General features: G+C 41.5%; 1 protein-coding gene across 14 annotated transcripts in view; it reads left to right on the top strand.

The window, feature by feature from the left end:
* The window catches only part of nedd4l (NEDD4 like E3 ubiquitin protein ligase), a 497532-nt gene that overhangs the window by 336837 nt on the left and 146781 nt on the right, over positions 1–13914 (top strand). For all 14 annotated transcript variants that reach the window (XM_072573778.1, XM_072573770.1, XM_072573760.1 and 11 more), the window contains one exon: positions 8760–8810. In XM_072573778.1, the coding sequence (XP_072429879.1) occupies positions 8760–8810 (51 nt within the window). The remainder of the gene's footprint in view (positions 1–8759; positions 8811–13914) is intronic.

Raw genomic sequence — 13914 nt, 5'->3', positions numbered from 1 at the left:
AACACATTATTGCTGGGATCAGAGAAATGGAATTGCCTCCTACGGTGGGCTGACTCAACCAACATGATTTATGATGGCCCAGATCAACTAGCAGCATTGAAGAGAGTTGGACATCATATTCCAACTCTCTGATTTAGCACTTTGGAAATTAAGCCCTGTTATTCCCAGAACCATTACAAACTCTATTTGTTTTCGAACAAATAGATGCAACTAGCTGATTATCTGACCCAGGTTAAACATGGGCTGGGTTTCTGTACTTTGCAGCAATCAGGATTTATTACAGGTAATTAGATTCTAGCTACAGGTAAACCATTAGAGTAGACAGGCAGGAAGCTGGAAGAATACAGCTAGGTGGGCAGCATCAGGACGTGGAGAAGTCGATGTTTTGGGTATAACCCTTTTCAAGTCCTAAAGAAGGGTTATACCTGAAGTGTCCACCCTCTCCACCTCCTGCTTGTCTACTTTGGATTTCAGCAGCTGCAGTTTTTTTTTTCTCTCAACAGGTAAACAATTAAGCTAACTTAATTACCTCTAAAAATGAAAACTCTTAAACCCCTTTATTAATACACTCATACACAGATAGACATTAACAGGAACAAAATTATACGTGGGCAGGGAAAACTGGAAAAACAACTATAAAGCCTTTGTTGACAAAAACTGTTAGGTTGTTTCTTTCTGATCCAGCGGTTTCTACTTGACCTTTCCAAATGCCTCCACTGGTTTGTAGGTGGCATGGCATGGCTCATTCATGCATGAAAGATCTCTGACTTAACAAATTCACAAATACAGCTCATGTTAACTACTGAAGGAAAGATAAGTTGGTTTCTTTTGGTGTAAAATGGCTTAATGCAAAGGACTGGAAGAGTGAATTTTTGGCTGCTGAAGGTCTGGTTTCTGTCTTGGCTTAATCACAGCCCAAGTTGTTCATTTAATTGGCATCCAATCACAGTTATTGCCAGGCATAGGATCTTTGTCATTGATAACTGGTCCCAGGTACAAAGCAATGATCATAACTTGTAAACAACCCTTCATCTCCTGTTCATCTGCACTTTGCTGGAATTTGCACCTATGCAGACAAGGTTTACAATAGGTAACAAAGTCATTGCTTTCAAAACGTGTAGCCATCCTTGTATATCCCTGACGTATAAAACAATTCCTTCTCATTTCTGTCCACAGTTTTAATGAGTACATAAAAAAAAAGACAATGTTTATTGCATAGTTGGGAGCACACGGCAGTCCTGATGCAGCTGACTGCATGGGAATTGCCCGCCAAGTTGAAACTTGTAATGGGTGAAGACATTTGCAAACTGATTTCCAACTGACTTGAGCTTCACCATTATCCAAGCCAAGTTGTAGGATTTAAGTCTGATTTAACTTCTGGTTAACTGTTAAACTATAACCCTAGCTGACATCTAACACAATTTTACTCAGTAGCCATGTAAGTTGTGATGAGTGATATGTTAGAAGATACTTAAATTATGCTTTGGCAAGCATTTTGATACTACTTTGTGAACAATCTCAAAATTCTGAAATATCATCTTTTTGTCAGTTTGGACTTGGTGTTCCCAACTGAGTGGAGTCATGAGCTAACGTTTGAGTTTCCTTTCACCGATTATCTACTAGTCTTTAAATAATACTTTTACAATATAACATCATGAGACATTTGAGCAGGAGGAGGCCACTGAAGCTGCTCTGACATTCAATGAGATCATGGCATAATGACATGCAATAGACACCTTGGTTAGGGACAGAAAATAAAATTCTGTTTGAGGATTGCATTTATCATCACTGTTTTGTTTCATTCAACTGATTTTTGCATTTAGCATTTAAAAGGATTCGGTATAATGATATTGAAATAACCTGCTACAGCTGTTATTGCTGTAATCTGTAAATTGGATTGCAAACTTGGCTGCAGTTTTCGTAGATAATCTCATGCTGTTTCTGTCCACAGGCTTTAGGTTTCTTAGTGTGAGACGCCATAATAAATAGTGACATTTTAGGCAAATATAATGGTAGTAAATCATAACTGGCCCACTCTGACATGTGGACAATGGAATAAATGCTGAATATGGATGGACAATCATTGGTGTGTGGAAATCATTGGCTTTCTATTCAGTTATTTTGATTTGGATAGGAGGAAAGAACATAATTTGTTTGTGGAATTAGTACTGTTTCTGGCTTTTACCATTAACCTTGATTTAGAGATCCACTTTACAGTTTGATAAAGTTTGCAGGTAGTGGCAAAGAGAAGCAATGCTTAAAACTTACAGAATCAGTTGGGCAAAATGCGTTGGCAGTGTAATTGGAAGATAAGGTTTAGTGAAGAGAAGTTATAAGGCCGGAAGACCATAAGGCACAGGAGCAGAAATTAAGCCACGCAGCCCATAGAGTCTGCTCCGTTATTCAATCATGGCTGACAAGTTTCTCAACCCTATTCTCCCACTTTCTCCCTGTAACTGTTGATCCCCTTGGCCATCAAGAACCTATCTATCTCCATCTTAACTGTACTCAATGATGTGGCTTCTCTATGGCAGTGAATTCCATGGATTCACCATTCTCTGACTGAAGAAGTTTCTTTTTATCTCCGTTCTAAAAGGTCTTTCCTTTTCTAAGGCTGTGTCCTTGAGCCCTAGTCTCTCCTACTAATCTTCCTAACATCCACTCTGTCCAGGCCATTCAGTATTTTGTAGGTTTCAATCAGATCTCCCCTCATCCTTCTAAACTCTATCCAGTATAGACCCAGAATCCTCAAATGTTCTTCATATTTTAACCTTTTCATTCCTGGGACCATTCTTGTGAACCTCCTCTGAACCTGTCCAGGGCCAGTACATCCTTCCTGAGATAAGAGCCCCAAAACTGCATGGAACACTCCAAATGCGGCCTGACCAGAGCCTTATCGAGCCTCAGAAGTACTTTCCTGCTTTTATATTCAAGTCTTCTCAAACTAAATGCCAACATTGTATTTGCCTTCCTAACTACTGACTTATGGTGGCTCAGTGGTTAGTACAGCGCCAGGGACCCGAGTTCAATTCCTGACTCGTGCATCTGTCTGTGTGGAGTTTGCACATTCTCCCTGTGTCTGCGTGGGTTTCCTCCCACAGTCCAAAAATGTGCAGGTCAGGTGAATTGGCCATACTAAATTTCCCATCGTGTTAGGTGCATTAGTCAGGGGGGGAGTAGGTCTGGGTAGGTTGCTCTTTGGAGGGTTGGTGTGGACTTGTTGGGTCAAAGGGCCTGTTTCCACATTGTAGAGAATCTGCAAGTTTACCTTGAGAGAATCCTGGACTAGAACTCACAAGTCTCTTTGCACTTTAGACTTCTGAATTTTTCCCCATTTCGAAAATAGTCCATGCTTCCACTTACAAAAGTGCATAACCTCACACCTCTCCACATTGTACCTCATCTGCCACTTTTTTGCCATTTCCTAATTGTTCAAATCCTTCTGCTCGCTTCCCTGCCTCCTCAATACTACCTGTACTTCTCACTATCTTTGTGTCGTCTGCAAACTTAGACAGAATGTCCTTACTTCCTTCATCCAGATCATCTAGTTTCTAGACTACAACTCGAAAGTCGTAGTCTCAAAACTCTCACCCTTGCGGAACACCATTTGTTATCGGCTGCCAACCCGAGAAAATGTGAAGTGCTACAGAAAGGAACAAAAAGAATGAAAATGCACTCTATGAATGTTGTGGAAATAGGAAAAGTTGAAACTGGTAAAGAGTTTTTAGGCAGTTTGTGCTATATAGTGGTCAAATGAATTATCAAGAAATTGAGTAGAATGTTGCATAACTAAAACAGTATAATTGAAAAGAACTCTATATAAGCTATACTCGGATCGAACCTTGAGCACTCTGTCTGGTTCTGGCTTCATGAAAATAATGGATCCATTGTGATCAATGTAGACAGTATTCATAAAACAATATCCATCCAAAGTCTGGCTTATAATCTTAAATGGTTAAAGCATTGTCTTTTCAGCTTAATAAGAAATCTGGGAATAAGAGAAAGTGGGAATATAATTTGTGAGCATTAGCTGGTATTTTACCAAGATATTGCTTTGTTTTGGAAATTAAAAAAATTAAATGTGCTGACCAGCTTTTGCCTTTCAAAACTGCTATTATCCTCTTTTGTGAATTAGATTGCGATGCAGCATGTTCATTTTTGTTGTTGAGAACTTGGCGCAGGAGGAGGCCATTCGGTCTACTGAAGCTGCTGTGCTATTCAGTGAGGTCATGGCATGCAATAAACACCTACTTGTAGAATGACCTTTTTCTATTCGATCTATTTGGCTGGAGATAGAAAATAGTCTTGTTCAAGTGCGTTTATCGTTGTTTTGTTTTTTTTTGTTTTGTTTTGTTCAACTGCTATTATCCTCTTTTTGAGAGTTAGATTGTGATGCAACATTTTCTATCTCAATGCCTTGCTATTTCTTTGTTGATAATAGACTCCAGCATTTTCCCTACGACAGAAGTTAAGTTAACCGGTGTACAATTTCCCATCTTTTGTCTATCTCCCTTTTTAGACAGTCGTGTCACATTTGCTGTTTTCCAATCTGCTGGAACTGCCCTAGAGTCCAGGAAATTTTGTAAAATTACCATAAGCGCACTTGCTATTTCTCCCACCATCTCTTTTTAGTACCCTGGGATTCATTCCATCAGGGCCAGGACACTTGTCTATCCTTAGCTCTATTAGCTTATCAACAATACCTCTTCTGTAGTAATGATTGTTTCCAGGTCCTCAACTACCGTCCTCTCTCTTTGTCAGAGGATTAGATAGGGTAGACAGTGAAAGTCTTTTTCCGAGGATGATGACGTCTGCTTGTACAAGTGCGCATAACTACAAATTGAGGGGTGATAGATTTAAGACAAATGTCAGAGGCATGTTCTTTACGCAGAGAGTGGTAAAGGCGTGGAATGCCCTACCTGCCAATGTAGTCAACTCAGCCTCATTAGGGAGATTTAAACAATCCTTGGATAATCACATGGACGATGATGGAATAGTGTAGGGGGACGAGCTGAGAATAGTTCACAGGTCGGCGCAACATAGAGGGCTGAAGGGCCTGTTCTGTGCTGTATTGTTCTATGTTCAAACATTTAAATTTGTATCTCAGATACAGGTAGTTCTCTGATAATGTGCAACTCAGCAGCACAGTTTCCTTATAGCATCACTGTGGAATTAAGGAATGGTATTTTTTGAGAATGCTTCCCTCTATTTGCAGTAGCACAATTTCAGCAGTGATTGTTTCATTCTGCGCAAGTGCCAAAGTCTCCACGCATGTGCTGATGTCAGGTGCCAACAGAACAGCTTTCTGTGAGCGGTACTGTACAGAGAGCAGCTTTCTGAGAGAGATACATTGAGCTGCTTCCTTTGAAAGGTCAGGATGTCTGGTTGGCATGGACTGAAGTGTCTGTTTCCTGCTGTACATCTTTCTGACTCTGTAACTTGTCCTAGATTATCCTTTTTCTTTGTAAAAATGGAGTGACAAGAACCTTAGTAAGAAGCATCCTGGTGATGAAATTGCAGGTGGTGAACGCAAAAGACAGGCTATAACACTGGAAGAAAAGCTAGATATTATAAAGTGTCCTGAGTGTAAGGAGAGAATATATGATATAGCTCACTTAAAGGAATCAGGGAGTCTACCTGACATATCATGAACCTCTGTCTTTGCATTAATAATATTTTTTGAATGAACTGTGTTAAGTTTATTTTTGTTTCATTGATAAATATGATTTATACCTTCATTCAGGCTATGCTTTGTGTTCAGCTTTGGTAATTTTTGTGCGATTTGTGAGTGTTTTTTTGCTCATCTGCCCCAACCCCACTTTTCCCATAGGCCTCTTTTTTTAAGCAATTTTCAATTAAGCAAGTTTTCGCTGGAACGCAACTATGGTGTTATTGGAGAACTACCTGTAATTAATGTTTTACGGTTCAGATTATAAATCATTGAAGCTTGAGTCCTTTAGCTAATATAATCTGTACACAGGTATTGTCCCATTCTAACCCAATCCTGTGGACTGATGAACATAGATTTCAGATCCAGCAAGCTGTCTTCATCCAGGATCGATATATCATCTGTTATTTTAGATTCAGATTTACCTTTACCACCAACTTTGAGGACCAGCAGTTCCTAACTCCACAAGCTTGCTTATAAAAAAAGTATTACAGAACAGGTTTGACTGTTCCCCTTTTGGGCCAGGGTCTAATTGCTACTGAACTGGCCTAAATCCATAATGTCTGTGCCGAGAGCTTCATAGTGTAGCACACTGAAGTGCAGTCGTCTGAAACACCAGAGAAGCATTTGTGATTAAATGTAGTTTATTTAGACATTATTTGGATTTTCAAACCTTAAAGCATCCCAAGCGCGCTAAGCAAAGTTATAAGAATAGAATAAGCTTGAGCCATTGAAAATCACCATTGTTCATATCACGTGTGAACTGTCATACCTAACTTCCAATACTTGGTCTTTCATTTGGAGTTTTATAAGTACCATGATAGAAATGTAGAACTGGAAAACAAGCTTCAATCCAGCATTATGCCAGCCATTGGGAATTGAGTTCATTACAATGCATATTTACTGGGATATACAAAGTTTAAAAAATCACACAAAAAATCAAAGTCCAATAGGTTTAATTGGAAGCACTAGCTTTCGGAGCGCTGCTCCTTCTTCAGGTGGTTGTGGAGGACACAATTGTAAGACACAGAGTTTATAGCAAAAGTTTACAGTGTGATATAACTGAAACTATACATGGAAAAATACTTTGGTTATTTGTTAAGCCTCTCATCTGTTAGAATAACCAGGTTAGTTTCACTTCTTTCATATGTAAATCACAAAACTAGTTTTAAAAGTTACATTCTCAGGTTAACCTTATCAATTGGTGTCAGCCCAGATAATGTATTGAAGGTATTAGCCCCTTGTGTGCCATAATGCTTAGACTGATTCTAAACTAAAAAAAATGAATTAACAGTCCTACATGGACTTGTGCAGTTTTTGAACAAAGTACAAATTCACCCCACAAATGTGTATGTGGGGGGCGTGTGTGTGTGTGCGCGCGGGGTGGGAGGTTGTGAGTGCCTGTGAGCAAGAGTGTGTATATATATGTGTGTATGTGTGTGTGTGTGAGAGAGAATGTAAAAGGGTCTGAGTCTGTGTGGGTGGGTGTCTGTCTGTCTGGTGGTCACCTGTAGTGTGACATGAACCCAAGGTCCCGGTTGAGGCCCTCCCTATGGGTACCGAACTTAGCTATCAGCCTCTGCTCGGCCACTTTTCACTGCTGCCTGTCCCAAAGTCTGCCTTGGAGGGTGGTCACCCAAAGGTCCAAGGTCGAATGTCTTAGACTGCTGAAGTGTTCCCCAACTGGGAGGGAACACTCCTGTCTATTGATTTGTTGTGTGGTGCCCATTCATCCGTTGTTGTAGCCTTTGCTTGGTTTCACCAATATACCATGCCTCAGGGCATCCTTGCCTGCAGCGTATAAGATAGACAACGTTGGCTGAGTCACGTGTACTTGCCACGTACATGGTAGGTGGTGTCCCCACGCATAATGGTGTCCACGCATAATCCATGTCCATACTCTGACACGTCTTACAACCCTATCATGATAGGTGCTGCATGGAGTTGTCCTGAAAGCCAGGCAGTTTGCTCTGGAATAATGATCTGTTTGAGATTTGGCGGTTGTTTAAAGATGAGCAGTGGAAGTGTGGGGAAGGTCTTGGCGGGGTGCTCATCCTCATTGATCATGTGTTGTAAGCCGCAAAGAGCATGGCGTAGTTTTTCAGCTCCTGGGAAGTACTGAACAACGAAGGGTACCCTGTCAGTTGCAGCACGTCTTTCTCCTGAGGAGGTCATTACAGTTCCTTGCTGTGGCAAGGGAAACACTATGGCACAGACAGCAGCACACGGTAGGGGGACAGGGGGGCGTGCTAACACCTTCAATACATTATTCGGGCTGACACCCCCAGAACATTATTTAATGTTCTGGATTAGTCATTCATTGACATGAACGACTCCCTTAATCCAACCCAATTAGCCTGAGAATGTAAAACAGTTTAGTGATTTACATATGAAAGAAGTGAAACTAACCTGGTCATTCTAACAGATGAGAGACTTAACAAACAATCAAAGTATTTTCAATGTATAATTTCAGTTACTTTTGCTATAAGTTCTGTGCCTTACAACTGTATCCTCCATAACCACCTGATGAAGGAGCAACGCTCTGAAAGCTAGTGCTTCCAATTAAACCTGTTTGGACTATAACCTGGTGTTGTGTGACTTTTAACTGTTGCATCCCAGTCCAACACACGTATCTCCAAATCCTACTTACTGGGACAAAGTGAGGACTACAGATGCTGGAGATCAGAGTTGAGAGTGTGATGCTGGAAAAGAACAGCCGGTCAGGCAGCATCTGAGGAGCAGGGGAATCGAAGTTTCAGGCATAAGCCTTTCATCAGGAATGATGAAGGGCTTATGCCCGAAACCTCAATTCTCCTGCTCCTCGGATGCTGCCTGACCAGCTGTGCTTTTCCAGCACCACATTCTCAAGTGCATATTTACTGGTCTCTTTATATCACTGTGTGGAGGTGATGTTCACTGTGACATAATTATAAGTTTATCTCATCGCCAGTTTTTTGTTGCTCCTCCAAATCTTTTGCTCTTTGAATTTTTGAATAAAAATAAATTCTCTTGGGTTAACTTTATGGTTTTTAATGATGTTTTAGAGTTCTATAATAATACTTAGGAAAATGTTATGATTTTGTTTTCACAGACAAGAGATGATTTCCTGGGGCAAGTTGATGTACCTCTTAACCACTTACCGGTGAGTTGCTGACTGGGTAAAAACATGGTAAATTTAAGAAAAGGATGAGCATGAAGTCTGGTGAACACATTAAGCTGCTAGTGGTATTTACTTGGTTACCTTGTTTAACCTCCTATCAAATTCCAACATTGCCATCGTATCATCTGTCGGCCCTATTAAAGTATTACATTGAGAGAGCCAAGTGAACAACCAGGACTAATTGTACAGGAATCCGCCATGATTGAAATGAGTAAGAGATAACATGAGGTAAGTTGACAAATAGTAATTACATAATATAGTTTGAGATTTTAAAAATTCTAATTGCAAGAAATGAAAAGTGAAGGCACGGAAGAAAACCAGATTCCATGCAGTGGGACACGATGAGTGGAAATCAGTTAAATCAGGATGGCAGGGTGGGCTGTAGGTCCATGGGGAACCAGGCAGGAGAACCCACGTCAGATTCCTGGCATTGGGCAGATTGTCCTAACTTATTTTGCAGGGTCTCCCCCACCTTGCAGGAGGATCTCCATCAAACTCTTTAATGAACCACTTGATGTAAATTGTCTCCGAACCCACCAGCAACCAATCACAGCTGACGAATTTCACAGCCCCTGCACCAGTCTCCCTGCCTCTTGCAGGCCAGCCATGAAGCCATGTTCTCAAGCACCCAAGTGCCTGATTGAAGGACCTGACATTGGGAATGAGAAGGTTGATTTGGGATGGGATATAGAGCATAGGAATAGGAGTCCGTCCTTCAGCCCATTGAGCATGCCCTGCCATTCAGGATGATTATGGCTGATTGAAATTTTTAACAGCATTTATTTGTCCTCTTGTACTATATCCCACCCTCTTCTCTCGGGCAGAAAATATGAAAGTTTGAATCCACATACAAACAAATTCAAGGAGCAGATTCTGCCCTACTTTTATAGACTTTTGAATGGACTTCTCAAATATAAATGTTGATCTTTCTCTCTGCACCTTCCCTATGGCTGTAACACTGTATTCAGACTCTGTTCTGTTACCCTGATGTACTTTGTATGATACAATCTGCCTGTAGAGCACACAAAACAGTACATTTGACGACATATCAAATCAGATCACCGTTCTGATAACTCTTAATGCCATTGATTATCCGAAGTCAATTAATCTACACCTTAAAAATACTCAATGACTGAGCTTGCACTCCAGTCAGGGCTGGAGAATTCCAAAGGTTCTCAACCCTCTGAGTAAAATGGTTTCTCGACATTTTAGTCCTAAATTGGCATACCCATTATGGTTCTCTCTCTCCCTCTCTCTTTCTCACGCGCTCTCTCTCCTTCTCTCCTTGCTCGCGCGTGCTCTCTCTCCTTGCCCGCGCGCTCTCTTTCTTTCACACTCTCTCCCGCTTGCGCGCGCTCTTTCTCACTCTCTTGCGTTTTCTTTCTTTCCTTCTTTCCTTCTCTCGCGCTCTCTCTCGCGCTCTCATGCTCTTCGTCTCTCCTCCTTGACCTTGCGCTGGTCTCTTGATTTTGCGCTTTTTCTTTCGCGTGCTCTCTTTCTCGCGCGTTCTCTCTCTCGCGCTCTCTGTCTGTCCTCCTCGCCCGTGCTCTCTCTCTCTCACTTGATCTCTCGCGCTCTTTCTCACTCTCATGCTGCTTTCTTGCTTTCTCACACTCTCGCTAGCGCCCTTCGTCTCTCGTCCTCGCCTGCACGCTCTCTTTCTTACTTGATCGCGGGCTCTCTTTCTTGCGCGTCCTTCCTTCCTTTCTCACTCTCTCACTAGCACTCCTTCTCGCTCGCGCTCTTCGTCTCTCCTCCTTGCCCGTGCTCTCTCTTTCTCATTTGATCTCGCACTCTCTTTCGCTCGCTCTCTCCGCACGTGCCGCTCTTTCTCGCGCGCGCTCTCTCTTTCTCTTTCTCGCGTGCTCACTCTCTTTCTTCCTTTTCTTTCTCTCTTTTTCTCTCTCTCTCTCTCTTTTTCTCTCTCTTTCTTTCTCTCTCGCGCTCGCACTCTCTCTCTCTCTCGCGAAATAGGGTTGTTTTATTTCCACACGGAAGTGATATTGGGCCCCTACTAGTTTTTGACCTAATTGTGCGGGAGTCTTATGTCTAAATCACAGCCAAAGTCTAGAATTTATTATTAGGAAGTGGGAAATATTTGAAAGTTATGTAGAAGAAGACTGATTAGGGGGGAAAATGGGACAAAAGTTCAAAGGGACAGTCACCATTTGAGTAGCTATAAGGTGGGGGCAGAGAAGAATTTGAAGGTGGAGTGTTCAAAGTTAAATAGTAATTGTAAATTAAGTGCTCCAGATTTCTACTTTTGAAGATTTCACACTGGCAGTTTTAATTCAGATAAATTCGTTCAAATCAAATATAAAATGGCATTTTAAGATTTCTTGGCTAATGTGTCTTGTTAAGAAAGAAATATAGGTTTGTAAAAATAGAAGTGAGTAGTTACCATAGATAAACTTCAACATAGTGAAGTTAAAGGTGAGAATTCGTAAATAAGGGAGCAAAAAGTTGGCAAATGGAGAGAATGGTGTGGGAAAAGCACAGCAGATCAGGCAGCATCTGAGGAGCAGGAGAATTGAAGGGCTTTCTGACGAAGAGCTTATGCCTGAAATGTTGATTCTCCTGCTCCTCGGATGCTGCCTGATCAGCTGTGCTTTTCCAGCACCACTCTCTCAACTCTGATCTCAACTCTGCAGCAACTGCAGTCCTCACTTTCTACTAAATGGTGAAATGCAAAGCTAGCCATCTTGGAAGGGAGAACAGAATGTCACTTAAATATGGAAAAACTGCAGAAAAGCTATAACCCAAAGGGGCTGGGGGTACTTGAGCACAAAACACAGAAAGCTATTAAACAGATGCGGGTAATAACAAGGACAAATGGAATGTTCATCCTTATTTCAAGGGGGTTGGAGTATAAGGCAGTTGGGGGGGTCGGGTGGTGGTGGAGTCTTCCTGCAACTGTACAAGGTACAGCTGAGGCTACGTCTGGAGTCATGTGAGCAGTTTTGATTCCCTTATTGAAGGAAAGATACTGTTTCATTGGAGGCAGTTCAGAGAAGCTTCACTGGGATGATCCCCAGTCTTAAGAGCAAGGGCAAAACAGATTTAGATTTCACTCATTGGAATTTAGAAGAATAAGTGGTCATCTCATTTGAAGTATATAGGATTTTTCAGTGGCTTAACTGGGTAAATGCAAGGGATGTTTTCCCTCATGGGAGAACTAAGGACCAGAGGGTATAGTTTCAGCATGAAGGGGTGTCAATTTAAGGCTTAGACGATGAGGAATGTCTTCTCTCAGGGTTGTCAGCTTTTCAAAGTCCTCGTCACAGTGAGCAGTGAGGACAATGATTTTGTGTGTATTTGAAGCTGAGATAGATAGATACATAGATACACAGATGGATGGATAGCTGCATGGATGGTGTTATGGATCAGGTCAGACCCCCCCTCAAAACATTTCAAGAAGGCAGCCCAGACTCTAACTTTTCCAGTTGTTTTAAGCAGGTGTAAAGTGGGTATTCCAGGAGGGATGCAGCTGGCTCAGCCACCCAGTTTTAAACAAAGCAGAGTTATTTACAGACTACTGACTGAAACACAAACAAAAGAGAACTGAATTTAGAATAACTTAACCTCTCTAAAAACTCATTCAACTTTATTGCAACTTAATGATGCTGTTCCAAATATTTGCAACATCCCCATAAACACCCCCTTGGCCAAAAAATAAAGGTAAAATCCAACCTGGTTCTGAGAGGTGAGATGTCAGAGGGAGGATTAGCATGGAACTGCTTCTCTGGGTTCTCAGTAGCTGCAAAAACCAACCCAAACCCTGAACTGAGAGAACTGGCCACCCTCCGCTTTCATTGTAGAAGCGCTTTTTTAAAAAAAAATGCTGAAATGGTTTTTCAAGTAGATATTTCCAGGCACATGGGAGCCACTGCCTTTACAACTTATTTTGGAGAAAAAAAACCAAGAACAACATTACCTTGTTAAAGGAGCAGCATCATCTCTCTCTTCTCTTCCCCTTCCCCTCACTTAAAAACCCATCAATATCCAACAATAGCTTAATCTTAAAAACCCTTAATCTTACACTGTTAGTACACTACAACACACATATACGTTACATTGACTATAAACATGCAAGCATGCAGTACTACGTTCTGTTTCATTTCTCCATTTCTCATCCAAGTCTTGACAATGGGTTGGTAATCATGTTTTCTTGTACTGCCATGTACAATTTTCAAATTTGAATGGCTGTAACATCTAGCTCTGCCTAAACAGTCTGTAGTTTTTGTCCTTAAATTTCCCCACAAACTTTAATCGGTTATGATTAGTATATATGCTTTGTCTCCAATACATTACAACATTTCAGCAGTTATGATACCAGTAACACTTACGTCTCCTTCTCAACTGTTGAATGTTTAATTTCCTGGACGTATATTTGATAGCTCTTTCTAACTTCCCATTGTCTTCCTGTAAGAGCACAGCACTGATGCCCTCGTCACTTGCATCGATAGCCACCTTGAGTGGCTTTGCATGATCAGATATGGCTAACACTGGGGTAGTGGTTGGAGGTGCCCATGTTGGACTGGGGTGTACAAAGCTAAAGATTATACAACACCAGGCTATAGTTCAACAGGTTTATTTGGAAGCACTCGCTTTCTGAGCGCTGCTCCTTCATCGGGTGTTGTGATTTTTAACAGTTTTCAGGCTGTCAACAGCCTTCTGACTGTTTGCTATCCACTGAAGCTTCTTGCCTTCTTTAGTATTTCAGTGAGTGGAGCAACCATACTGCGAAAGTTCAGTACAAATTTCCAAAAAAACCCACTCATATTAGGAATTGTAGTACTGCTCTTTTTGCCAATGGTATGGGCAACTCCCCAATTACCTTTGTTTTTGCCTTCTGTGGGGACATTTTTCCATATCCAACAACATAGCCGAGGAAGGTGACTTGTGCTTTGGCAACCTCACTTTTAGCCACCTTTATCGCCAATGTTGAGAGGGTGGTGCTGGAAAAACACAGCAGGTCAGGCAGCATCCGAGGAGCAGGAGAATCGACATTTTGGGCATTAGCCCTTCATCAGGAATGATATCTGAAACGTCGATTCTCCTGTTCCTCTGATATTGCCTGATCAGC

This window comes from Chiloscyllium punctatum, chromosome 1, assembly GCF_047496795.1.
Source record: "Chiloscyllium punctatum isolate Juve2018m chromosome 1, sChiPun1.3, whole genome shotgun sequence".
Classification (NCBI taxonomy): domain Eukaryota; kingdom Metazoa; phylum Chordata; class Chondrichthyes; order Orectolobiformes; family Hemiscylliidae; genus Chiloscyllium; species Chiloscyllium punctatum.
The sequence above is the reverse complement of the archived record's forward strand: the minus strand, read 5'-3'. Positions and strand labels throughout refer to the sequence as shown.